The sequence below is a fragment of the Rhinatrema bivittatum genome, chromosome 8 (assembly GCF_901001135.1).
Source record: "Rhinatrema bivittatum chromosome 8, aRhiBiv1.1, whole genome shotgun sequence".
In the NCBI taxonomy this organism is placed as follows: domain Eukaryota; kingdom Metazoa; phylum Chordata; class Amphibia; order Gymnophiona; family Rhinatrematidae; genus Rhinatrema; species Rhinatrema bivittatum.
The window spans coordinates 14,493,344-14,518,942 of NC_042622.1; the positions used below are offsets into that span (position 1 = coordinate 14,493,344).

Below are 25,599 nucleotides of genomic sequence, written 5' to 3' on the forward strand. Positions count from 1 at the left end.
GGTGCGAGCCTTCTCGGACAGTGCGACAGTGGTGTGGCGTACATCAACCGGCAAGGCAGGACTCAAAGTATCGCCGGAGCACTAGAGGTACATCTTCTGTTCACCTGGGCGGAGCGCCATCTCGAGGGCATTGCCACATCCCATGTTGCGGGAGTAGAGAATGTGCAAGCCGATTATCTCAGCCGTCAGCAACTAGACCCAGGGGAATGGGAACTATCTCTCGAGGCGTGGAATCTCATTTGCGCCAGATGGGGAACTCCTCAGCTGGATCTGATGGCAACGCAGGCGAACGCAAAAACAGTTCGTTTTTTCAGCCATTGCCGAGAACAGGGCTCGGTGGGCATAGACGTTCTTGTGTGTCCTTGGCCTATGGGGATTCTGCTATATGCCTTCCCGTCCTGGCCCCCTCATAGGTCGGCTTCTCTGTACACTTGGCTCTAGAGGGTTCACTTCAGCTGGCTCATCTAACGCATCTGCTCCGTCAGGGGCCCATATTTTCGGATCAGGAGGATCACTTCTCTCTCGCAGCTTGGCTTTTGAGAGGTGACGTTTACACTTGAGGGGTTATTCAGAATAAGTCATTCCCACCCTCCTAAAGGCGAGACATCCAGCCACCTCTATGGCCTATGTGAAAGTTTGGAAGCTTTTTGAGGTGTGGTGTCATCAGCATTCCTGCGACCCTTTAGCGATGCATGTTCCTCGGGTGCTTGACTTTCTACAACAGGGCCTCGCTAAGGTCTCGGCGTTCAATTCCCTTCATGTACAAGTTGCAGCTCTAGGTGCCTTGTGGGGAAACTTTGACGGCTGTTCGCTGGCAGCGCATCCGGATATTGCTCGGGTTCTTAAGGGGGTCAAACATTTGCACCCTCCCATCAGTTTGGTGTGTCCGGATTGGAGTTTGAATTTAGTCCTGCGAGTTCTATGTGGCGCTCCTTTCGAGCCTCTTCGTGGAGTTTCCCTGAAAGATCTGACTTTGAAAACAGTGGTTTTGGTGGCCATTTGCTCGACCCGTTGGATCTCAGAGTTGCAGGTGCTGTCTTGTTGGGATCCTTTTCTTCGGATTTACAACAATCGGGTATCGTTACGTACGGTTCCGTCCTTTGTGGTTTCAGCCTTTCACATCAATCAAACTGTGGAGCTTCCGGGGTTCCCTAACTGGTCCTGGGAGTCTTCTCAGAACAGAGACCTTCATCTTTTGGATGTGCGGCGCGCCTTATTGCGTTATCTGGAGGTTATCAATGACTTCAGACGTTCTGATCATTTTTTCGTTCTCTTTGGTGGCCCAGAGAAGGGGGACAAAAGCGTCAAAGGTGACCATATCTCGGTGGATTAAGGAAGCCATTTGGCGGTATACATAGCCCGAGGGCGTTAGGTGCCTTTGGGTCTCAGAGCTCATTCCACGAGGGCTCAGGCTGCCTCCTGGGCAGAGTGTCAGTTACTGTCGCCTCAGGAGATCTGTAAGGCGGCGGTGTGGGCATCTATTCACACTTTTACGAATCATTACCAATTGGACGTTAAGGCTTCAGATGAACCGTCCTTCGGGGAGAGTGTGCTTCGTGCGGGTCTTTTGGGTTCCTGCCCAGTGTAGGGTGGCTTGGGTACATCCCACTTTTCTGGACTGATCTGGGTATGTTCAGGAAATGAAAATTGGTTCTTACCTGCTAATTTTCATTCCTGTAATACCCCGGATCAGTCCAAAGGCCCAGCCCTTTCTTCAGACACCAAAAGACTGTCTTGGTCAGAACCTGCTTAAGTTTTTTATTGTTGAAGCTCCTTTTTTGCAGACATGATTCATGGAGCAGTTGTTAGCAGTTGATCGATCTGGTTTTTGCCAGCGATGAAGTGGTAGTCTGGAAATTTGGTTGGGTGCTCCCTTCGTTATTTAGTTCTGTTAGCATGGGCTTGGGTACAGGTCAATACTGAGTGACTGCAGGTGGCACTCTCGTTATGTAGCAGTGCCCAAAGTTCTAACTGTTCTCTGACTCCACCTGCTGGTAGAGATACACAACCCACTTTTCTGGACTGATCTGTGGTATCACAGGAACGAAAATTAACAGGTAAGAACCAATTTTCATTTAAGCTACCAGGTATTAGATTTTAAACAAACTGGAGAAAGTGTAGGTTTCTTCACTCAATGTAAATTTAAGCTGGAGGATGTTGTCAAGAAATCTAGCATAGCAGGGTTTAAAAAGAATTTGGACAAGCTCCTGGAGGAAAAGTCCATAAGGTGGACTTGGGGAAACCCACCACTTACCTCTGGCAGTCAGCAACAAGGAATTGGATCTGCTCTTTGGAGCCAAATTTAGCCACTGTCAGAGACAGGATGCTGGGCTTGATGGGCCTTAGTGTGCCACGTCTTATGTTCTTAAAGGTAACCCAGTGGTAAATGAAGCAATAAACAGTAAATCAATAATCATAAATATAAAACATTTGAAACAAATAAATAGAACATTAACAATATAAAAACTTTTAATATACAAATTAAAATAAAACAGTATGACGCACAACAGAAATGATACACAACACAATCCATATTGTGAATTCTAAGGATGCATTTCTGTTGTGTGTCACACTTTTATTTTAACTTGTATATTAAAAGTTTTTATATTGCTGTTCTATTTTTTTTTAATTAGTATTTTATATTTATCATGTATTGATTATTTCTCCTAGGACAAGCAGGATGGTAGTCCTCACAGATGGGTGACATTATCAGATGGAGCCCAGCACAGAAAACTTTCGTCAAAGTTTCTAGAACTTTGACTGGCACACTGAGCATGCCCAGCCTGCCACTGTTGACACGTCCATATGGGGTCCCTCTTCAGTCTCTTTTTTTCTGCGACGTAGTTGCCTCATGGTAGTGGAGCTCTTAGCTCATCTTTCTTAAAGTGTTTTTCCTAGTTGTTTTTCGACGTCCTCGGCTCCTGGTCCCTCTTCTTCGGTCGGTGCCATCCGGCATGCAGTAGGTGTTTAAACTTTCCCTTTGTGTGGTCAATTCCCAGCAAGTCGCCTCTCGGTGACCGATGGCCATTGACTGCTCACCAGCTATTTTTCATGCTGTTGTCTGGTTTTCGCCGATGCCCCCAGTGCCCATGGACCATGTTGATTACGGATCTGCACAAGATCTGTGTCCTCTGCCTGGGGTCATCGCACGATGTCCGAGGGTGCCATCTGTGTGACCAGATGACTTCCAAAGGCCGTTGTACTTAACTGGATAAGATGGAAAAGCTTTTTTCCAGAAAGTCTGATCAGTCTACTCCGGCATCGGGGGCGTCAACACCATGGAGTTGAGGGAAGCCATTAGATACGCCATCCCTCTCTACCCCTCTGGCAGGCCCCTCTCATGAGAGAGGAGCCAGTGACAGGACGTCAGAATCTTCACCTTCCTCGGCCGAGCACCATCAGCGCATGGCTCAGAGACCGGTGCAGCACTGGTGGCCGGATTGCCGCCACTGAAGCAACCCCGTGGGGAAGAGGCACTGTCCTCTATCAGATCCGGGAGTCCAAGGCATTCCCCACCGGTTGCGGTGCTGGGCACCGAGCCTCCTCGGGGCTCCGAGGAGGCTCTGCTGATGCCTCCTCCTCCTCCTAAATCCATCTTAACTACAGCGGACTTTCAGGAGGAGTTGGGCCGCAGTGTTCAACAGGCAGTGCTCCGAGCCCTGAGGAGTATCGAGCCACCGTCTGCACCGGTCGCCATGCTGGTGCCGGAGCCTCCACCATCTCTCTTGGCTTCCCTGCTAGAGTGTCTAGACATCCTTCTGGGCATACTTCCGATGCAGCCAGTGCGCGGGATTCCATCAGTTTTCCTGCGGCCACCGATGCCACCCTCCGGAGCGATTCCCATCATTGGGTCCTCCGAGAATGAAGAATCCATGCGGCTGACGAGGTCCTTGGGGCCCTTAGTTCCATTGCCAGGGTTCCCTGATCCCATTCTCGGACCTTCGGGATCTTTTGTGCTGTCGATGCCCTCGGTGCTGTCTGCCCATGGTGCCCTCGATGCCAAAACAGAGAGGCTTGGGCAGGGACCCACCACGCCAGTCCCCAAGGGACCTAAGCGAAGAGGAGCCCCCTGTATGATCACTGGGGAGATGACACATCCATCAGACAACCTTTTTTCCAAGCCGTCTCCGCCGGATGAGAGGCATCGGTCTCCCCCTAGAGGATCTTTCCTTTGCGGGCTTCATCTGGGCTATTGCTAAGGCCATCCCATTCCAGCTACTCACTGAAGAGGGCACCCAGCACAAAATGCTGGATGTCCTCCAGTTTGTTGATGCCCCAAAGGAGATAGTGGCTGTCCCAGTCAATGAGATCTTCAAGGAAATTCTCCTCAGGATCTGGGAGCACCCTGTGTCTGGTCCTCCAGTCAGTCAGAAAGCGGCACCATAGAAGGAGAGAAAACAAGATGGCGCCCTGAGAGGGTGTACCTTCGTTTGCTCCGGATCCAAGATTTTGTTTTAGAAGCCTCACGGTGATATTTTCTTATTATTCATGCCTCACAAGAGAAAAGGTAAAGTCCGGGTCTTTCCACCCGACCCGGACATTGCTGCCGGACAGCGATTGATATCCGACTTTGCCCTTCAACCACCACAATTGAGGGCGTCAATCCCCGCTGGAGAGCAGGTGAGAGGAGAGCCATAACTCTCCTGGGGAACTTTCATTGAGCCCTCCAGACCCCAGAATGCCAGTGAGAACTTTGCCCCTAACAGTCGACTGAGGAGATGAGTCACATCCCGATGACATCATCGGGCGAAACCTACTGGGTGGCCCAGACGCCGACAGAGCGGGTGGAGAGGAAGGAGTTACTCCGAAACCTCGAGGGTCTGAAGTGCCGAGAGAAGGAGGAGAAACAGCAGCAGACATCCCCAGAACAACGGGAGAACCAGGCGATGTCGCTGGACTTGGGGTAAGAATCCTCTCCCAGCAATTAACCAAACCGGCGGTAATAACTCTCGATAACATCTGGGAACTCATGGTGAGGATGTCTTCAAAGCTAGATGACCAAACCCTGAAGCTGGATGAAATAGCCGCTAAGGTCGGGGTGTTGGAATGGGACACAAATCAAAAATTTGAAGAACAAAATAATTCTTTAAAGAAAATTAATGAAGATATAAAAAGCCTCCAAAATGCCAATGCTACAATGGGCTTAGAAAGAATTTCATCTTTAAGAAGGCTGGAGTCAATTGAAAATTATATGAGACATTTAAATCTAAGACTTTTAAACTTTCCTATCGTATCGGGGGAAATACCCTTGTTATCAAGGCGGTAGTGCAGTAAGGCCTGGAGGCTGGAAAACACGAGGTGCTTGAAATGTTTGAAATGGCAATGAGGGTGGTCGCAGCAGGCATTGTGCCCGCAGAATGGCCTAGCTTCTGGTCTCGACTTTCAACTGGAGGTCCAGGAGAAGCTGGCAGATCTACCCTGCACACGGGAGAATCTCTTCGGGGATAAAGTTAGGGAAATGGTGGCTCTGTTAAAAGACCACCACAAGAAAATGTGGTGGCGGACTGCCTGAGTCTGGCGTTCCGATCACACGAGTGGTTGCTGGACACCTTGGAAGCGGACTGGATCTTCTGCCTGTGGGGAACCCTGGATGTGGATCACTTTGCTTCCCATTGCAACAGCAAAGTGAGCCACCTCTCCCTATACAGGAGTGTCGGGAAGCCAGCCTTGGATGCTTTTGCCTGCTACTGGGGCAAGGGTCTTCTGTATGTGTATCCTCCACTTCCACTGGTAATGAAGATTCTCATGAAGCTCCAGCAGGACAAGGGGATTTGATTACACAGGATCGGGGCTGGCTGCGCCTTCCAAATCTCAGGTCATTAACTCTGACGGCCTGGATGTTGAGAGGCTAGTCCTGCAGTTCCTCGACCTCTGACAACGTGTGTCAAGTACTGGTAGCTTCAAGAAAGCCTTCCACCAGGAAGTTTTACAGGCTCAAGTAGAGGAGGTTCTCTGTCTGGTGTGGGGGTCATGGCTTAGATCCATTCGCCTGCCCCACGCCGCAGTTACTAGACTACTTGTGGCACCTCTTGGAGGCTGGCCTGAAGAACAACTCTGTCGGGATCCATCTGAGTCCCATCAGCGCTTACCATCAAGGTATTGGTGGTACACCATCTCTGTGCAGCCCATAGTAGGGCGATTTATGTGGAAGCCCCGATGTGTCCTGCTGTTGTGTCCTGGGACCTCAACGTGATGCTAGCACAGCTCATTTTTGTGACCCGTTCAAGCCTATGCGCTCCTGCCATCTGAGGTACCTAACTTGGAAGGTTCTCTTCCTCGTGGCGATCACTTCGGCTCACAGAGTTAGTGAGCTTCAGGCGTTGGTGACATATCCACCCTACATGAAGTTCTTTCATGATAGGGTGGCTCTGCGAACTCACCCTAAGTTTCTGCCTAAGGTGGGGACTGATTTTAATCTTAATCAGTCTATTATTCTGCCCACCTTTTTCCAAGGCCTCATTCGCACCAGAGCGAATGGGCTCTACACAGTTTGGACTGTAAAAGCGCTTTGGCCTTCTATCTCGAACGCAGTGCAGGCCACAGGCAGTCCACGCAACTCTTCATATCCTTTGTTTGCCCACCACAATGCCCATTCTGTTCTTGTCAAACTCCTTCTGCTATATGGAGGCAGACCTTCAGCTTGGAGGCCGGGTTAAGGCTCACTCAGTGAGAGCCATGGCAGCATCGGTAGACCACTTACGAGCGGTTCCCATTGCCAAAATCTGCAGAGCCAAACGTGGAATTTCCTACACAAGTTTGCTGCTCACTACTGCTTGGACAAGGATGGTAGACATGACAGTAACCTCTTCCAGGCTTAAAAACCCAACTCTCCCTGCCTAGGGCCCATGTTTTGGTTCATGCTGTCTCCCTGTGTTACCAGCAGCACCGCAGTTATTTTTGTGCCCATTGGCACCTGGTTCGGTGCCTGTTGGTCTTAAGCCTTACCGGGAGCAGCCTGTAGCTTGGTATTCACCCATCTGTGAGGGCTACCATCCTACTTGTCCTAGGAGAAAGCAGAGTTGCTTACCTGTAACAGGTGTTCTCCTAGGACAGCAGGATGTTAGTCCTCACAAAACCCTCCTGCCACCCTGCGGAGTTTGGTTTTTATGCGTTTTATTTTATTTTTTTCGCTCGTCAATTCTATGTTACAAGACTGAAGAGGGACCCTGTGTGGACACGTGGACAGGGCATGCTGGGCATGTTCAGTGTGCCAATCAAAGTTCCAGAAACTTTGACATAAGTTTTCTGTGCCGGGCTCCATCTGATGATGTCACCCATCTGTGAGGACTAACATCCTGCTGTCCCAGGAGAACACCTGTTACAGGTAAGCAACTCTGCTTTACTATTTATTTCTTTCCTTTACCGCTGGGTTCACCTTTTGCCATCATTCTGCAATAATTTACCCCTTTTTTTTTCTTTGCTTTACACCTTAATGTTCTTAACTGTTGGCAACGTGCAAACAATGTAAGGTCCCACTACAAGGACTTCCATTAATGCCAAGAATACTGATTTTTTTTTTTTAAAACTAGAACCTAGTTGTTGGCAAAGGGATAAAAGACGTTTCAGGTTAACACAGGTATCACTCCATTGCATGCTCTGAGTTAATGGCTGTCTCTCACAGTATATAAAGCATTTTGTTCTCTTGTTTGCAGGATGACGAAAGATACGAACAAGCAAATGATGTTCGGGCACAGCTCAAGTTCTTTGAACAACTCGACCAAATAGAAAAACAGAGGAAAGACGAACAAGAGCGGGAAATTTTAATGCGGGCAGCAAGGGCAAGTATCCGTTCTGTCTTTTTTTTTTTTTTTTTTTTAATTGGATGCAGAGTGTTGAGTAGATGAAAGATATGGCAGTGAGTTTGTGTCCTAAAGTAGCCCGTGAGAAGGGAGACTGGTGCCTGCAGGGTCCAGGGCTACCCTCCTGTTTATGGGCCTCTGAGAACAACCTATTCTGGAGGATACTCGGCTAAAGAGGGCAGTTTTGTGCCTGGCAGCTGCAGAAATGAATTTGCCACGCACATTTGTAGTGACAAATGCATGGTCATGCCTGGCTCCCAGGTCATCCACAACCCTTAGGTATGGTGACAAAACGCCTTGAAAGACTGTTTCTGTTTTGTTTCGTGCCTCGTCTTTATATCATGCAGAAAAATGCTCCAAAGCAGCTTTCAGGAAATCGTTAACTGTCACCTTTTCTTTCGCTATTGTTCCTAGCTGATGGAGCCTTGCATGATTTCTAAAGGGTTTTTGGTGTTTGGTTTTTTTAGGTTTATCTCGAATTCCCCGTTTGTACCTGCTGTGAGTTGAACATGTGTGGGAAGCGGGAACCTTTACAAGATGCACAGCATCACCTCTATAAATTGGTATTTTTTCTGTCCCCAAAATGCAGTCTCGATCTAGACAAGAAGATCCGGAGCAGCTGAGGTTGAAGCAGAAAGCCAAGGAGGTATGCGTTCACCTGCTTTCGTTCTCCAGGTGAAAGATTGTAAAGTACTTGGGAAAAGAAAAGGAGGTTTAAATTCATGTATTATTTTCTTTAAATTTCCAGATGCAGCAACAGGAATTAGCACAAATGAGGCAGCGGGACGCCAACTTAACTGCATTAGCTGCAATAGGGCCTAGAAGGAAGAGGAAAGTGGACTCTCCAGGACCTGGCTCAGGAACAGAGGTACCGAGTCCTCGCACCCAGCGCTGGGGGAGGGAGCATTGCCCTTAGTGAATTACCCATGGAGAATGCTCTCCTCTTTTTGCAACTTGGTTAAAGAAAATGCACAGAAAGCAGAGAGCAGGCAGGCTTTTGATGAGCACTGGTCGAGTGAACTGGGGTTTATTTAGTGGCTTGGCAAAACGTCAAGCACATAAGAGAATTTACAGTGAAGAGAAGCTCCCTGCCTCCCAAGTTCTCCATCTCCACTGGGGGAAAGGACAAGAAATGATGACCTTAAATTACAGCAGAGGAGAATTCAGAAGATCTTTCCGACTCTGAGGGTGGTGGCAGAATCGCTGTCCCTGGAGGTCGTTAAGAGCAGATTGCAAAGTGTTGGGCTGGGATGGTTTAGGGACAGGTTTGCAGGCACTTTTATCTCATGCATGTTGCAGCCCTCTGTAAACTAGCAGCCACGAACACAAAAAGTGCTTTGCGGGCCTTGTGTGGATGAAGAAGGGCAAAATAGCCCTCATTTGTTGAACGTACGATTATTGAACCCCCTTCTTTTTAAACCTGGCTACTTGTCTGTGTGGCTGAGGAAGCCAGCGCAGACTTTCAGCGTTCGGCCGAGTGACTTAACTTTCAGAACTGTTTTCCTGCCTTTGCTTACTATCTGCTGCCCACTACTTATTTTTGCCTCCATATTCAAGTCTTCTTTCTACCTGTCATGAGTGCTCATTAACATTTGTTCCCCCAGCTTGCTCCGCACTTGTCTGAAGGACCCCCAATAAAGATAGCGCCCTCCCCCCCCCCCCCCCCCCCCCCCCCCCCCCCCCCCCGGGTCATGCCACTGCCTGCTCCAGCCTCCCCTTCTCTTGACGGCTGCTCTTGGAAAAGTTGCCGCCTTTGCTTGCGTCTCTCTGCTCAGATGCATTGAAGTTGTAACTTTTTTTTTTGTGTGTCCTCTGCTCCTCTCTTCTCTAGGTGTCTGGTACAAGCACGGCCGTCCCAGGCAGCTCCGGAGCAGGAAGCAGCAGACAGTTCACGCGGCAAAGGATAACGCGGGTCAACCTCAGGGACCTCATATTTTGTTTGGAAAACGAGCACGAGACAAGCCATTCACTATTGCTATATAAAGCATTTCTCAAGTAAAACCGGAAAAGATCAAGGTATTTTTTTTGACAGAGACGCCTGGGGACGTTTTTATATACCTGCAGACTCCGCCTTTTTGTAATAAGCAGATGGAATATTGTTTAAAAAAACAACCCAACCAACCTCTTTCCACGGAACACTTTTATATTCCTTCTTTCTAAATGAGTTCTCTTCAGTCCGAACGTTTGCACACGGTGCGCCCCTGGTACCGCGCAAATACTTTGCAGAGGCCTGTGGATGGGATTTTGGGGAAAACACGCATTTTCAAAAGGACATTTCAATCTTAACTCGTCTCCTGAGTGAGTGGCCTTCCTGCCAACAAGCCATATATAAAGACTGACAGAACTGTTTAGCAAATAAGTACCCACTTGTAGCAGTTGCATCTTCTATTGTGCATTACTTTGACGTTCAGATTTATGACTTCGTTCTGTCTGCGTCGCATAACCTCACTTCATTTTTACCCTTCCCTTTTTCTTTTTTTTTCTTTTGGCAATCAGTTGGCAGTGCAAACTGACTCCCAGAATATTTATCTGCATTCCTGAAGCAACATACAAATTCTAGGGGAAAACACAGTTGATTTTAGCAACACAATCTCAGATTTTTTAAAACAAATTTTTAAATTAATCACACGACTGCTTTTTTGGAAGGCCCTGGAAGTCCAGAAAGAGGGTAACTATTGAATGTGTTATTAGCACCTGTAAAAAAGAAACCAGAAATGTGGCTTTATTTGTTATCATTTGTAAAGTTGTACAGTTTAAACACACAAAATGAAAAATTGAGAAACCTTTCAGCATAAATATATTTTAACTTGCACTGTGTTTTATTATTATTTCCTTTGTTTAGCTAAAGTGACGTCTTAGGCGTAAAATAAAATCCCAGGGCACGGTTTGAGGCTTTTCCTGTGCTGTGCCTCGCCAGTGTCTGGTGGCTTTCCCATGGGAAGAGTTTTGAATATGGGCTGGAAATTGAGAGGAGTGATCAGAAGACAGGTTTTCTCTGTGTGAATCAAGTGTTGAAAAACAGAAGTGACTGGTGGTTTTTGTCAGTAATTGTACAGAATATTTGGCACATAACATAAAAATTGCTATGTAAACCATAATTATTTTGCTAGAAGGCTGTATGCAAGATGTGGGCCGATTATAAAGATACCCAGTCAAAGTCCCTTCTTTGTACCTATTTTTTTATTACAAAATATACTAATTTGTTCTTTATATTTTCAGAGGTTATTGTATGAAATTGTCTATTGATAGTACTTTTCTGACTGTAAATACCTTGGCTTTCTCTCTGTGAACTCTCATGTCGGGCGTGTAAAACGGAAGGCTGATCAGTATTTTTATCAACATCTGACAAACTGTTACACCTTTTATTTTCTCTATTAGGAAATCCTGTCTTTCCATTTTTTTCATGTAAATTTTGCACAGTTACTTGTTCATATGTAAATATTTTACTTTAAAAAAAAATGAAGTTTTTAATTGCTATTGTTTTATATAGGATTGAAAGAAAATTAACTCCTTTATTAAAAACAAATTTATCTGTAGTTTGTCTGTGGTCCGTTTTTACCCCTGAATGGTCGCTGCTGCTGCTGCCCCAACTAGAAACCAAGCGAGGAGGCCAATGAAATGAAAACATGGCAAAGAGAATTCTGGAGAGTAGTCTCAAACTCTTCATACAAGCTTATAAGGCTCTATCCCTTACCCCAAGATTATCTTGAGCCCAATTATGCAGCAGCACAGTTTATCCGGCTAACTTGTCCGGGATATTCAGCAGAATGCTGCCAGTAGGGTGCTCATCTGGTTAGCTGGATGAACTTAACTTGCTAACTTTAGGACTGCTCTCTGGCACGACCAGACTTGGCCGGATACGTTGTCCAGCTGTCTCTGAATATCAGACTTTAACCGGATAACTCATCCCGCCAGCTTAACTTCACCCTGGAACACTTCCCAAGTTATCCAAATGCATGTCTAGCCAGATAACTTGGAGGTGATCAGAGCACCAGGAATTTCTTAAAGCCTGCACTTTGTCCAGGTAAGTTGCAAACCATTTAAATACTGATGCTCTTTAATTGCTTGATGTGTCTCTTTGCGTCTTGAGTAGTAAGAGACTGAGAAACTGAATTTTTGTTTTCCAGCCTTGAATGAGATAGGAAAGCCTTATAGAAATACATTTCCTTATTGTCCCGAGACCAGTCCAGGCGATTGGGTTTTTCTCCCCTAGCAGCAGACGGAGACAGAAGGAAAGCTTTATTGTACTACAAGTGCTTGAGTTACTGTGCCACCTGCAGTCTGCAGTATTCTCTGTCTCCAGCAGATGGTAGAGGTATTTATTTATTTATTTATTTATTTATTTTTATATACCGATGTTCCTGTAAAGAATACATATCGCACCGGTTTACAAGGAACTGAACAATCGCCTCCAGGGCGGAAATACATTAAAACAGTCGCCTCAAGGCAGAATACATTAACACAAGTATACAGGAAAACTATTAAAGAGAACTTTCATAAACTCAATTAAATGTAACTGGGAACCATAAATCAGGAACATATGTACAGAGGTAAGTATATCGTCTGTCGCTTCACCAGATTTTAGCTCTCAGGGAAAGCTTGAGTGAATAGCCAAGTCTTTAGCTTCTTTTTGAATGTCGGAAGGCATGGTTCTTGGCGGAGGTCCGGTGGGAGCAGGTTCCAAAGATGGGGACCTGCAGTGGACAGAGCTCGTTTCCTCAATGAGGTTTTTGTTGGCTGGGTGTGAAGCATGTTCTGGTATGCACTTCTGATTGGTCTATTGGAGATGTGTTGCTGTAGTTGGAAGGATAGGTTGAGGGGGGGAGATGTTGTGAAGAGCCTTGTGAATCATCATGAGGGATTTAAATTGTATCCTAAATTTTATAGGCAGCCAGTGAAGATTTTGGAGGATAGGGGTGATGTGATCCCATTTTTTGGTGTTAGTGAGAATTCTGGCTGTCACGTTCTGGACCATCTGAAGTGGTTTGATGGTGTTGGCTGGCAGGCCCAGGAGGAGTGAGTTGCAATAGTCCAGTTTAGGGAGGATGATAGATTGAAGTACCAAGCGGAAGTCTCGGAAGTGTAGAAGAGGTTTTAATTTTTTTAAGACTTGCAATTTGAAGAAGCAGTCTTTGGTAGTATTGTTTATGAACTTGGTGAAGTTGAGTTGGTTGTCCAGAAGTACACCAAGATCTCTTACTTGTGGCGTGTGGTCGATTGATGTGAAGGAGAGTTGGGTGGAACTAATTGGGTTGAATAGAGAGCACTTGTCTGGAGCTATTATGAGGATTTCAGTTTTGCTAGTATTTAGCACGAGGTTGAGGCTTGTTAGCATGTTTTTGATTGCCGAAAGGCAGCTGTTCCAGTAAGACCACGTTTTGTGGAGGGATTCCATTATCGGGATGAGGATCTGAATGTCATCTGCATATAGGAAGTGTGTTAGCTTGAGGTTAGATAGTAGATGGCAGAGTGGTAGGAGATAAATATTGAATAGTGTAGGTGAAAGGGATGATCCTTGAGGTACCCCCAGCTTTGATCTGATAGGGAGTGATTCTTTGTTGTTAATCCTAACCTTGTATTGCCTGTTTTCAAGGAAAGATTTGAACCAGTTGAGCGCTGAACCTGTTATACCAATATCTGCTAGACGCTGAATGAGGCAGGAATGGTTCACAGTGTCGACCGATGAGGAGAGGTCCAGTAAGACGAGAAGGAAAGGTTGACCATTTTCCAGGTTGATGAGGATGTTATCAGAAAGCGAGGCTAGTAGAGATTCAGTGTTCAGTGACTTTCAAAATCCGAATTGATTGGAGGTTAGAATGTCATTCTCTTCTAGGAATTCGGATAGTTGTCTGTTTACTACCTTCTCCATGATTTTTGCAATAATTGGGAGGTTGGCAATTGGTCTGAAGTTAGCTGGGTCAGTGGGTGGAAGGTTAGGTTTTTTAAGGAGAGGCTTGAGAATAGCAAGCTTGAGTTGGTCAGGGACTTGACCTTGAGAGAGCGAGCAGTTTATGATGTCTGCTATCGGTTTAGCGATGATGTTAGGAATGGAGAACAGTAGATTGGATGGGATGTGGTCAAGTGGGTGGGACGAGGGCTTCATCTTCCTAAGGATGTTTTCAATTTCTAAGGCGGACGTCTGCTCAAGGGAAGCCATCGAAGCTGTAGTTGCTTTGTATTGCATGTGGGTTGGGTGAGAGTGTTGTGTGCTGGTGGTGGGAGGGTAGTTCGGTTGAGGAGAGGGCCCCTTGAGAGGAGCGAGGAGGGTGTCTATTTTTTTCTCAAAGTAGACCGCCAGTTCGTTGGCTTTGTTGGATGCTTGTGCGTCTGGTATAAGAGGGGTAGTTGGTTTGGTGAGGGCTGACACATAGGAAAACAGAGCTCTAGAGTCGAAGATAAAGTGGTGGATCTTTTTTGAGAAGAATTCTTTCTTGGTTATATTGATGATGTTTCTGTAAGAGTTTAGGCAAGATTTATAAGCCAAGAGGGTAACAGTGGACGGGTTTTTCGCCACCTGTGTTCCTTACATCTGAGCTCTTGTTTGAGCGACTTCAACTCCGGCGTGAACCAGGGTTTCCTGTTGTCCTGAAGTTCGACTTTAACCTGAAGTTCGACTTGTGAGACAAAGATTTACTCCCAGAGGTGCCAGGTCCTGGTTTGGGACCATCTCCCTGGTAGAGTAGGCACGAGCAAGGGGTCGGTAACCCTTGTTTGACTTGTTCCTGGACATTAAGGAGGGTTTGATAGCCAGTGGTGCTGGCTTCCTCATCCCCGATCCTCGTCTCCCGCCCGCTGAAGGAGTCCCCTCTGCCCCTGGATGAAGACTACTAAAGGGAAGTGATTTGATTTTTTTTCTTTCAAGGGTTTCTGGCATTAAGGTGCTGGCCCTTAGAGCTGTGCGACTGGGAGCAACTGGGAAAGCAGCCAAAGTGCAGGCCTCAGTGGTGCAGCCCCAGAAAGGGAGAGGCTCGTTTTATTCCCATGCAGTCTTAGAAACATGGCAGTCCCGCGTTGGAGAAGCGCCGTTCACGGTTACAGCCCTTCTTTCTATGGGCGGTAGGGCTTGCTCTTTGGGAGGCTCTGTCCCTAGCGCGGACAATAAAAGGCTGCTTGTAAAATGCAGCAGCGCCGGGGCTCCAGTGCAGAGCAGGAAAGGTGGCCAGCTCCCGCAGGTCTGGGGAACTCGGGGGGTGAAGGCGGCTAATCCCTCCCACCCCCGTCTATACTTTAATGCTCGTGACGGCGGGGCAGGGGGAGCAGAGTCCCTGTGGCTCCACTGCAAGATACCCTGGTCTTGCACATGTAGGGCCACAGGTTTGATCCCCGCTGCCCCTGACAGAATACACCCCCCCCCTCTCTCCTAGGGCTCTCAATCTTGGAAGAAGGCAGAGGGATACTTTATCCCCACAGTTTGTGCTTTTAATGCAGAATTCTTTTTTAATTGAAAACGATTTTGCTTCAGGTGGGGCTGTGTCATTTGGGAAGCACTGATGGTGGTGGAGGGAGGGTGTCTGGTGGTCCACTTCTTGCCCAAGAAGAGATGGATACAGACTAATCCTGACTAGAAGATGGAGTCAGGGGGCTCGGACATTGGTGAGGACCTTTCGGGTGATCCTTTGGAAGAGGGTGATAGAACTGTGACTGAAGGAGATGATCTGAAAGTGGTCCACTTCTTTTGCAGCTCCTTGTGGTGCTTTGAACAAAAGAGTAAAGCAACGCAGGAAAGGAATGATCCCCTTTCCTTTTCATTGTATGTTAAGGCCTTAGATTTTTTCAGAATAGGATACTTCTCAGGCAGGTTTAAAGGTTGGCAGGGGCCATGGCAAAGTTCTACCCACTTGTGGAAGAGGCTTTGGTTTTAAGGCTAACGAAGGTGGATGCTTTGGTATTGGCTGTGACTCGGGAGACCACTGTCCCGGTTGAGGGTTCTGCGGCCATTAGGCATTCTCAGGAGCGTAGGATGGAACTTCATCTGAAAAAGATTTTTGAAGTCTCAGCCCTAACGGTCGGAGTGGTAGTGGTAGTGGGTAGTGCTTTATGCTGGGTGTCTCAGATTATGGTGTCAGACTTTTAAAATTTTTTTGGTATCTTGTTATTTTTCTTTTCCAAAGTATCCAAGCTACCATTTACAAAACTGTATGCGGTAAGTGCATTTCATGCATAGTAAACAATATAACATTGAACTGGCAGATTAAGGTGTGTGTGTGTGTGTATATATATGTATATGTATATATATATATATATATCTATATAAGAAAATTATTACTTACCTGCTAATTTTCGTTCCTGTAGTACCATGGATCAGTCCAGACAGTGGGTTATGTCCCCAATCCAGCAGATGGAGTCAGCACAAGCTTTGAGGGGGCGTATCCATATATACTACTACCCCCTCTGCAGGAGTTCAGTATCGAGTATATCAAAGCCAGAGTAGAAACCCCCGAAGGATCAAGTTTGTGGAAACAGATAATGAAAACAATTGTAACCGCAACAAGTAACTGCAAACATCCTACCAACTTGTAGGGAGCTGTGAAAAACAGCGAAAAGAGACGACTGTGAAGACACAGAGCACTGTGAACAGGAAATAGCGCAGAGCTGAGCAGGATCAAGAACCCAAACGCGGTGGGCGTCTGGACTGATCCATGGTACTACAGGAACGAAAATTAGCAGGTAAGTAATAATTTTCTTTTCCCTGTACGTACCTGGATCAGTCCAGACAGTGGGATGTACCCAAGCTTCCCTAAATCGGGTGGGGTCCTGCGAGGCCTGCTCGGAGAACCTGCTCGCCAAAGTGTCCAGAGACCGAAGAGGCGAGGTGCAGACGATAGTGCCTCGAGAACGTGTGTAACGATTTCCAGGTGGCTGCCCTACAAATTTCCTGCGAGGATACCGAGCGAACCTCCGCCCAGGAAGCCGCCTGAGAACGTGTAGAATGCGCTACGATTCCGGGTGGGGGAGTCCGACCCGCCCCAATGTAGGAAGCAGCAATGCCGGCCTTCAGCCATCTGACAATGGTAGTCTTCGAGGCCTGAGACCCCTTCTTAGGACCGGCCCAGAGTACGAAGAGATGGTCAGAGGTCCAGAACTCATTTGTAGCCTCCAGATAGAGGCGCAGAGTGCGCTTGACATTCAAGAGACGGAGAGACTTCGGCTCTGAGGAAGAGAAGGACGGCAACTCCACCGTCTGGTTCACATGGAATGCAGAAACCACCTTCGGAAGGAAGGAGGGAACGGTGCGAAGCAAAACTCCAGAGTCGGAGAAACGGAGATAGGGCTCTCTACACGACAGAGCCTGCAGCTTCGAGATGCGTCGAGCGGAACAGATGGCGACAAGAAATACAGTCTTGAGAGTGAGATCCTTTATCGTTGCGCTGCGCAGCGGCTCGAACGGTGGTCCCGACAGGGAGCGAAGCACAAGGTTAAGACTCCAGGAGGGACAAGGGTCCCGTAACGGAGGACGCATATGCTTGACACCCTTGAGAAAACGAGCAATGTCAGGATACTGTAGAAGAGAGTGCCCCCATCGCTCAACAGCGAACCAAGGGCGGCCACCTGAACCCGTAGTGAATTATAGGCGAGCCCTTTTTCCACCCCCGCCTGTAGAAACTGAAGGATCTGAGGTACAGAAGCCTTAGCAGGTCTCGTGGCCTGGCTGGTACACCACAGCTCGAACACCTTCCAGACTCTAACATAGGCCGCCGACGTCGATGTCTTTCGTGCCCGCAATAGCGTGGATACTACCGCCTCCGGGTAGCCCCGACGCCGGAGGCGGCGCCTCTCAAAAGCCAGGCCGCAAGACAGAAGAGTTCTGCCTGCTCGAAAAATACCGGGCCCTGATGTAGGAGCTGGGGGAGGTGCCCCAGCCTGATTGGCCCGTCGATCACCAGCTGAAGCAGGTCTGCAAACCAGGGTCGCCTGGGCCATTCTGGGGCGACGAAAACCACGGTCCCCTGATGGCTTTCTATTCTGCGGAGCATCCTGCCCACCAGGGGCCATGGTGGAAAAGCGTAGAGCAGAAGATGTGGCGGCCACGGGAGGACCAGGGCATCCACTCCCTCTGCGCTGCGCTCTCTCCGGCGACTGAAGAAGCGTGGAGCCTTGGCGTTGAGAGCGGACGCCATCAGATCCAAGTGGGGGGCCCCCCACCGATGGACGAGAAGTTGCATCGCTTTGTCGGAGAGAGACCACTCTCCGGGGTCCAGCAGTTGACGACTGAGGAAGTCCGCCTGGACGTTGTCCACACCGGCGATGTGCGAGGCCGCTAGCCGGACGAGATGACGCTCCGCCCATTGCATCAGCAGCGCCGCCTCGAGCGCAACCTGCGGGCTGCGCGTGCCTCCTTGTCGGTTGATGTAGGCCACGGTGGTAGCGTTGTCCGATAGGATTCTGACTTCCCGGTTCCGAAGAAGCGGGAGGAAATGTCGCAGAGCTAGCCGGACCGCTCTGGTTTCCAGACGGTTGATTGACCACTTCGCCTCCACCGTGGACCACGTCCCCTGCGTGGCGCTTCGATCGCAGACTGCACCCCAGCCTGCTAGACTGGCATCGGTGGTCACCACCACCCAATTTGGCAGATCGAGGGACACGCCACGGGCCAGGTTCGGCGGATCCAACCACCAGCCCAGACTGTCCCTGGCATTCTGCGGGAGCGGGAGAATCATCTGGTAGTCCTGCGATACTGGTTTTCAACGGGAGAGGAGCGCCCACTGTAAGGTCCTGAGGTGCACGAAAGCCCAAGGTACAAGGTCGATGGTGGACCCCATCACTCCCAGGAGTTGCAGGTAGTCCCAGGAGGTGGGCTCTGGTAACGCAGAGAACCGTCGTGTGTGATCCCGCAAGGATTGAGCTTTGTCCTGGCGCAGAAAAACTTTGCCCAGTAGGGTGTCGAAGGTCGCCCCCAAAAAAACCCAAGCGTTGCAAGGGCATGAGGGAGCTCTTGGTCGTACTACTCGAGTCACCGCTGAGCGTCCATGATCGAATGACTTCGCCCGGAGGAGCCAATCGTCCAGATAAGGATGAACCAGGATGCCCCTCCTTCCGGAGAGCTGCCGCCACGACTACCATGATCTTGGTGAAGGTGCGCGGTGCCGTCGCCAATCCGAACGGGAGAGTCGTGAACTGAAAATGCTGGTCCAGAATTTTGAAACGAAGGAAACGGTGGTGGTCCGGGCGGATGGGAATGTGCAGGTAGGCCTTCGTTAAGTCCAGGGAGGCAAGGAACTCCCCCCGATGCACCGCCGCAATCACTGACCGGAGCGTTTCCATGCGGAACCGAACGACTCGAAGGGATTTGTTGACTTCCTTGAGGTCTAGGATAGGCCGGAAGGAACCGTCCTTCTTTGGTACGACGAAATAGATGGAATAGTGGCCCGAGCCCACCTCTCCGAAGGGCACGGGCGCAATAGCGCCTATCTCCCGGAGACTGTCCAGAGTCAGCTGCACCGCTCCTCTCTTGAGGTCCGAGCCACAGGGGGAAAAGATGAACCTTCCCTGCGGGGGGCGGACAAATTCCAATGCGTAGCCGTGTTTTATGGTATCCAGGACCCACTGGTCCGAGGTGATCCGTGCCCACTCCGCGTAGAAATACGTTAGTCGGTCCAGGGGAGTGGGCGAGACTGGCATCATTGTGAAGACTTGGTATAGGGGTTCCCGGTTCCGGGAGTAGTGCGTGCGGGCCGACGCCCGCGAAAGGAGCGCGACCAGGGCTGAGACCTGGGGGCGGATGACCGGGAGCCCGCCTGTCTGTATCCCCTGTAGCGCCGTTGCGCTCTGGCTCTGGTCCGAGAAGAAGAAAATGCTCTGGATGGTCGAAACCTATCCTCCGGCAGCCGATGAACAGCGTTCTCCCCCAGGGACTTGATGATCTGGTCCAAATCCTCCCCGAAGAGGAACTTGCCCCTGAAGGGAAGAGAGCCCAGACTCGACTTAGAGGACGTATCAGCCGCCCAATTGCGTAGCCACAGTAGTCGTCGTGCTGCCACTACCGAAACCATGGATCTTGCGAGGACCCGAAAAAGGTCGTACGAGGCGTCCGCCCCATATGCCACTGCGGCTTCTAGCCGATCTGCCTGGGCAGCCTCATCGGACGGCAGGTTCTGAGACGTGAGGAGTTGTTGCACCCAAAGGAGACTAGCCCGCTGGGCAAGCGAACTGCACATCACCGCCCGCATACCCAGAGCGGAGACCTCGAAAACCCGCTTAAGGAAAACTTCCAACGTACGATCCTGTGTGTCCCGCAACGCCGCACCTCCCGTCACTGGGATAGTCGTCCTCTTCGTGACCGCCGACACTGCGGAGTCCACCTTTGGGACCTTGATGAGGTCCAGAAAATCTTCGGGGAGCGGGTACAGCTTTTCCATAGCCCGGCTGCTCTTCAGGGAGGCCTCCGGGGTGTCCCATTCCCTGGTGAGAAGTTGTAAAAACGAGTCATGAATGGGAAAAGCCCGAGCCCTCGGCCGGAGTGCCGCCAGGACAGGATCTCCCTTCCTTGAAGAAGTGACGACAGCGGGAGCTACTGGGGCAGGCGGGTCTGATGGCGGGTCCAAGTCTAATTCTTGGATGATCTGCGGGATGAGGTCGTCCAGCTCTTCCCTCTGGAAGAGGCGTAGGGTACGCGGATCATCCCCCTCCTGCGTGCCGTCCCCTTGTCCCCCGTCCGGGAGGTCAAGTCCATGTCCCGCTGGGTCTGGCACCGCCCCCACTGCCGCGGGCGTGGATCGGACCCGGGTAGGAAGGCGGGAGGCCCCCACTCCCGGAGGGTCGGGGGGGGCCGGCGTCGAGGGCGACATCCGAGGGATCTTAGGAGGGGGGGGGTCCCACAGGTGCTTCCAGCCCCTGCAGATAAGCGGTATGCATGAGCAGGATAAACTCCGGAGAGAACCCCGGCCTGCTCGGGTGCGCTTCGGGGGCGGCGTGGTTCCTGCTCCCTGGCCCTGGGTGCTTGGTTCCTGCACCAAAATCGGGGGAACACCCCCGCTGGTAGAGTCCTCCAGGGATCCGTTCTCCCTCGTGGCCTCCAGGGATCCGTTCCCCCTCGTGGCCTGCGCCTCAGGGCGCTCAGAATGTAAAATGGCCGCCGTTCCTGCCAAAAATGGCAGAGTGGCCGGCCCGCGCCGCCCGGGCAAAAAAGAGAAATCAGTCAGGGACTGTGAGGTACCTTCCCCCCCGGGAAGGCATCGTGCACAGATGCCCTCCCGGGAAATCTGGGACCCCGGGTCTCCGCAGGCCGCACAGCGGGACGGCCGCAGCATCGGGATCGCTGTAGGAGAAAAGAAAAAGCCACGGGGGGGGCCACGCGCACAAAAGCGCCGCTGCGGGGGGACCCGGTCGGCCCGCACTGCCCGCTGTCCGAAAATAGAGGAGGGTGCCGCGGGGGGGGCCTTCCCGGTCACACGACCCGCCCCAGACATCTTTCCCTAAATGGCTCAGCAGCCCATGAGGAGCTGTAAAATGGCCGCGGGTGAGGGAGTAAAGAGCGAAGAGGCCGGCTCCACCGGCTTTCGCGGGCACCAGGGGCTGAGCTGTGAAGGAAAAAACTACAAAGGAAAAACAAACTTACCCCTGGCTGCAACGAGAAATAAACAGCAAGGCTGCAGAAAAGAGACAAGGAAGATAAGCCACTCCCCAGAAGTTGAAAGAACTCTGCCTTTTTTTTTTTTTCTTTAAACTTAATACAAACTTGATACAAACTTGATCCACAGAAAAAGACAACAACAAGCCATAATCAAGCAAGAAAGTGAAGAAAAAGGAAAAGGAGGGGAAGCCTGATTCCCCTACTCGCATCTGCTGGAGTCAGAAGATACTGAACTCCTGCAGAGGGGGTAGTAGTATATATGGATACGCCCCCTCAAAGCTTGTGCTGACTCCATCTGCTGGATTGGGGACATAACCCACTGTCTGGACTGATCCGGGTACGTACAGGGAAATATATATATATATACACACACACACTGTACACACACACACACCTTAATATATATATATATATATATATATATTCCCAGTTTGTCCACATCCTTGCCAACAGTATTTCCCTGTACGTACCCGGATCAGTCCAGACTCCTGGGTTTCGCCCCCCCACCAGCAGATGGAGACAGAGAAAGTCGTGACAGACTCTGCCATATATACCTGGGTGCCACCCACAGTCTGCCAGTATTACTCTGTCTCCAGCAGATGGTAGGGTTGCCAAACTCACAGTCTGGGTTAGATTTCTTAGTAGTTAGGTTTTTTCCTTTTTTCTGTTGGTCAAAAGTTATAAAGCTTTTATTAAAAAAAAAAATATATATATATATATTGAAAGGTTAGACAGGATCTCCTTTTTTTCAGAAGATTGCTGGTGAGAGCATTTCAGCCTCCCAGGGGGCCGGCATGGCCTGAGGGGACTATCCCCCCTGGTGTGAGGCAGCTGTGGCAGGGGCTGAGAGCCCTCTTTTGCCTGGTGCAGCAGACTCGGGTGATACCAAGGAGCCCGGATCATTCACCCAAGCATCACCGGCCAAGGACCACCACAACTCTCCGTTGTTTCTTTGCTGTGGCTGTGTGGGCGATGATTATTAATCGCTCGTCAGTTTCTTGCCGTTTGTCGGGGATCTTTAGTTTTTTTGTATTGATGCTGCATGGAACAGCTTGCCGCGCATGCGGCTCTGGTCGGGCGTGTCTGTCCCAAGACAGACTCTGTTCCGACTGCCTTCCCGACGGCGAGGGACCCTCAGTGGGTGCCGGGGAGGGGGGGTCGTTATCGGAGTCGGTCGGTAGCGCTGGCAGTAGGGGAGCTACCAATTCCTCCTCCCTATTCCTTCCCGCTAAGCGCGGGAAACTGCGCCATTTTGGGTGCCTTCTTGGCGGCGACTCAGATTGCAGCGGGGGAGGGGAATCTCCCGCCGCAACTTTCTCCACAACAGCCGGCTCTGAGGCCGCGATCTAGAGTGCCGGCAGAGCCCACAACACAGGGAGATGTTCCTGATACCGATTCAGTAGATTCTGACTCCTCCTTTTCTTCTGAATTTGTGTTGGTCATGCAATAAAGCCTTTAAGGCCCAGAAAGCCAGCAAGAAACACGCTATTCCGGAATTGGAGCCTTTAAATCCTCCTCCTCCTAAGGCCCAGAAGAGGGTTGCGACTCAGGGGCCCGCAGGGGCTCCTAGGGAGAAGCCCCCTTGCGGGCTAGGATGCCGCAAGTTGATACAGACACATCTTCAGACACTACAGATCCAGATGATCAGGATTTGCAGGCCCAACCCACGAGGGGGGGTAGAGGGGGACGGGGACCAGCAGCAGAGCGCTGCACGTGGTTCTCAGAGCATCAAAGGCGATGATCCGAAGGTTGTTTGTCTGTTCAGAAAGGAGGAGCTGCTTCCTCTCATTCCTCCCATTTTGAAAGAATTGGGAATAGACTCTCCTCAGGAGGAATCTCGATTGGGATCCATGGATCCAGTGTTATTGGGCCTGAGGGGACCGGCTACCTCTTTTCCATTTCCTTTTTTGGTCACAGATCTTTTTTCGCAAATCGGACACCCCAGATTTTGGGATGAAGGTCACGAAGGCGATGGACAAGCTTTATCCACTTCCTGAGGAGGCGTTGCAGATTCTCCGGGTTCCCAAGGTGGACGCTGCAGTTTCGGCGGTGACAAAAAGGACCACAATTCCAGTCACAGGGGCGACGGCCCTGAAGGATCAGCAGGGTGGAAAATTGGAATTGCTGCTTAAGAAGATTTTTGAGGTCTCTGCACTTGGTGTCCGAGCCGCAATGTGTAGCAACTTTGGGTTGAGAGCTGGTCTTCAATGGGTACAGCAACTACTTGCGAATGAATCTCTATCAGAGGAGGAAGCTCTGCAGGCGGGCCACCTTGAGTCTGTGGTGGCTTATAGTACTGACGCACTGCATGATCTCCTGCGAACATCGGCCAGGGCTATGGTGTCCGGTTTCGGCCCGTAGATTATTATGGTTACGAAACTGGTCGGCGGATGCTTCTTCGAAGTCTCGACTGGGCTCCTTGCCTTTTAAGGGCAAGCTGTTATTTGGAAAAGAACTTGAGAATATGATCCAGTATCTGGGAAAGAATAAGGCTTATCGTTTGCCGGAAGACAGGCCACGGTCGAGGGGGGTTTTCCTTCTTGTGCCCGGTTTCGGGGAGGTCGACGTTCTCGGGCGCCTAGGATGTCCACGGCCCCTTTTCGGCAGAATTCTAACAGGCAACAGGCATGGCCTCAGTCCTTTCGTGGCAGACAATTCGGCAGACCAATTACCTCTCAGTCTACGCCAGTCGGTAAGTCTCCTCAATGATGGGTGGCCGGTCCATTCCTCGGTTGCGATGGTAGAAGGTAGATTATCCTTGTTTTACGAGGAATGGGCCAAAATCACAACAGATCAGTGGGTACTCTGTGATAAAACATGGCTACGCTTTAGATTTTGTACGCCAGCCTTGCCCTCAGTTTCTGGTCTCCCCGTGCGGGTACGCCACAAAGCATCGAGCAGTAAAACAGACGCTGCACTGCCTGATCGACCTCGGAGCTATTGTCCCGGTTCCTCCGGTGGATCAACGAAGAGGTCGCTACTCCATTTACTTCGTCGTGCCAAAGAAAGAAGGATCCTTCAGACCCATACTCGACTTAAAGCGCATCAACAGGTGTCTGCGGATACCACGCTTCCGGATGGAGCCGTTGAGGTCAGTGAGGCCGGGAGAATTTCTCACTTCTCTGGATCTGACAGAGGCATATCTGCACATCGGAGTCAGGCCGGATCATCAGAAGTTCCTGAGATTTTCCATCCTGGGTCGACATTACCAGTTTCAGACATTACCTTTCGGTCTTGCTACGGCACCCAGGACGTTCACCAAGATAATGGTGGTGGTAGCAGCTCAGTTGCGCAGAGAGGGATGGTTGGTCCACCCATACCTGGACGATTGGTTGATTCGGGCGAAGTCTGAACTGCTCTGCCAGCCTGTAGTTTGGCGAGTGCTGCAAGTACTGAAGAATCTAGGATGGGTGGTCAACTTTTCAAAAAGTCATCTAACACCTTCCCAGTCGTTGGCGTTTTTGGGTGCGACAGGGGAGAGTTTTCTTAACGCCCCACCACATTACCAAGTTGCAAGTTCAAGTGCGAATTTTACTGTACAAGCACCTGACCTTGCAACTTGGTTCCATGACTTCCACTCTAGAACTGGTTCCATGGACCTTCGCTCACATGCTCCCTTTACAGTCAGCCTTACTTTCCCGCTGGAATCCGGTTTCCGAACAGTTCTATCTGCAATTGCCTCTGATGGAGGCCGCTCGCTCCAGTCTGGATTGGTGGCTCATTTCAGACAATTTGAATCTGGGAGTTCCCTTGGTTTTACTGGATTGGACGGTGGTAACTACGGATGCCAGTCTTTCCGGCTGGGCTGCAGTTTGTCTCTGGCAGTCAGTACAGGGCTGCTGGTCCCCGGAAGAATCTCTGTGGTCCATCAGTCGTCTGGAAACCAGAGCAGTTCGACTGGCGTTGGCATTCTCCCCGCTTGTCAGGGGGAAGGCGGTCAGGGTTCTGACCGACAATGCAACCACGGTTACATACATCAGTCGCCAAGGAGGTACGAGGAGTCAGCCAGTAGCGCTGGGAGCTCAATGTTTAATCGCATGGGTGGAGCAGAATCTCCTCAGCATAGCAGCATCCCACATTGCTGGAGTCGACAACGTTCACGCGGATTTTCTAAGTCTGCATCTTCTCGATCCGGAGAGTGGGAGTTGGCGGACAAGGCCTTTCAGATCATCTGCGACAAATGGGGCACTCCGTGCATGGATCTGATGGCGATGTTCAAAAACGCCAAGG

At 50.1% G+C, this 25,599-nt stretch overlaps 1 protein-coding gene across 1 annotated transcript in view; it reads left to right on the forward strand.

The window, feature by feature from the left end:
- Window positions 1-11,329, forward strand: part of TAF4 (TATA-box binding protein associated factor 4) — a 151,722-nt gene extending 140,393 nt beyond the window's left edge. Inside the window, exons 13-16 of the mRNA XM_029612659.1 lie at window positions 7,653-7,778; window positions 8,389-8,445; window positions 8,548-8,667; window positions 9,631-11,329. Of these exons, the coding sequence (XP_029468519.1) occupies window positions 7,653-7,778; window positions 8,389-8,445; window positions 8,548-8,667; window positions 9,631-9,798 (471 nt within the window). The 3' untranslated portion in view covers window positions 9,799-11,329. The remainder of the gene's footprint in view (window positions 1-7,652; window positions 7,779-8,388; window positions 8,446-8,547; window positions 8,668-9,630) is intronic.
- Window positions 11,330-25,599: the final 14,270 nt, after the last annotated feature.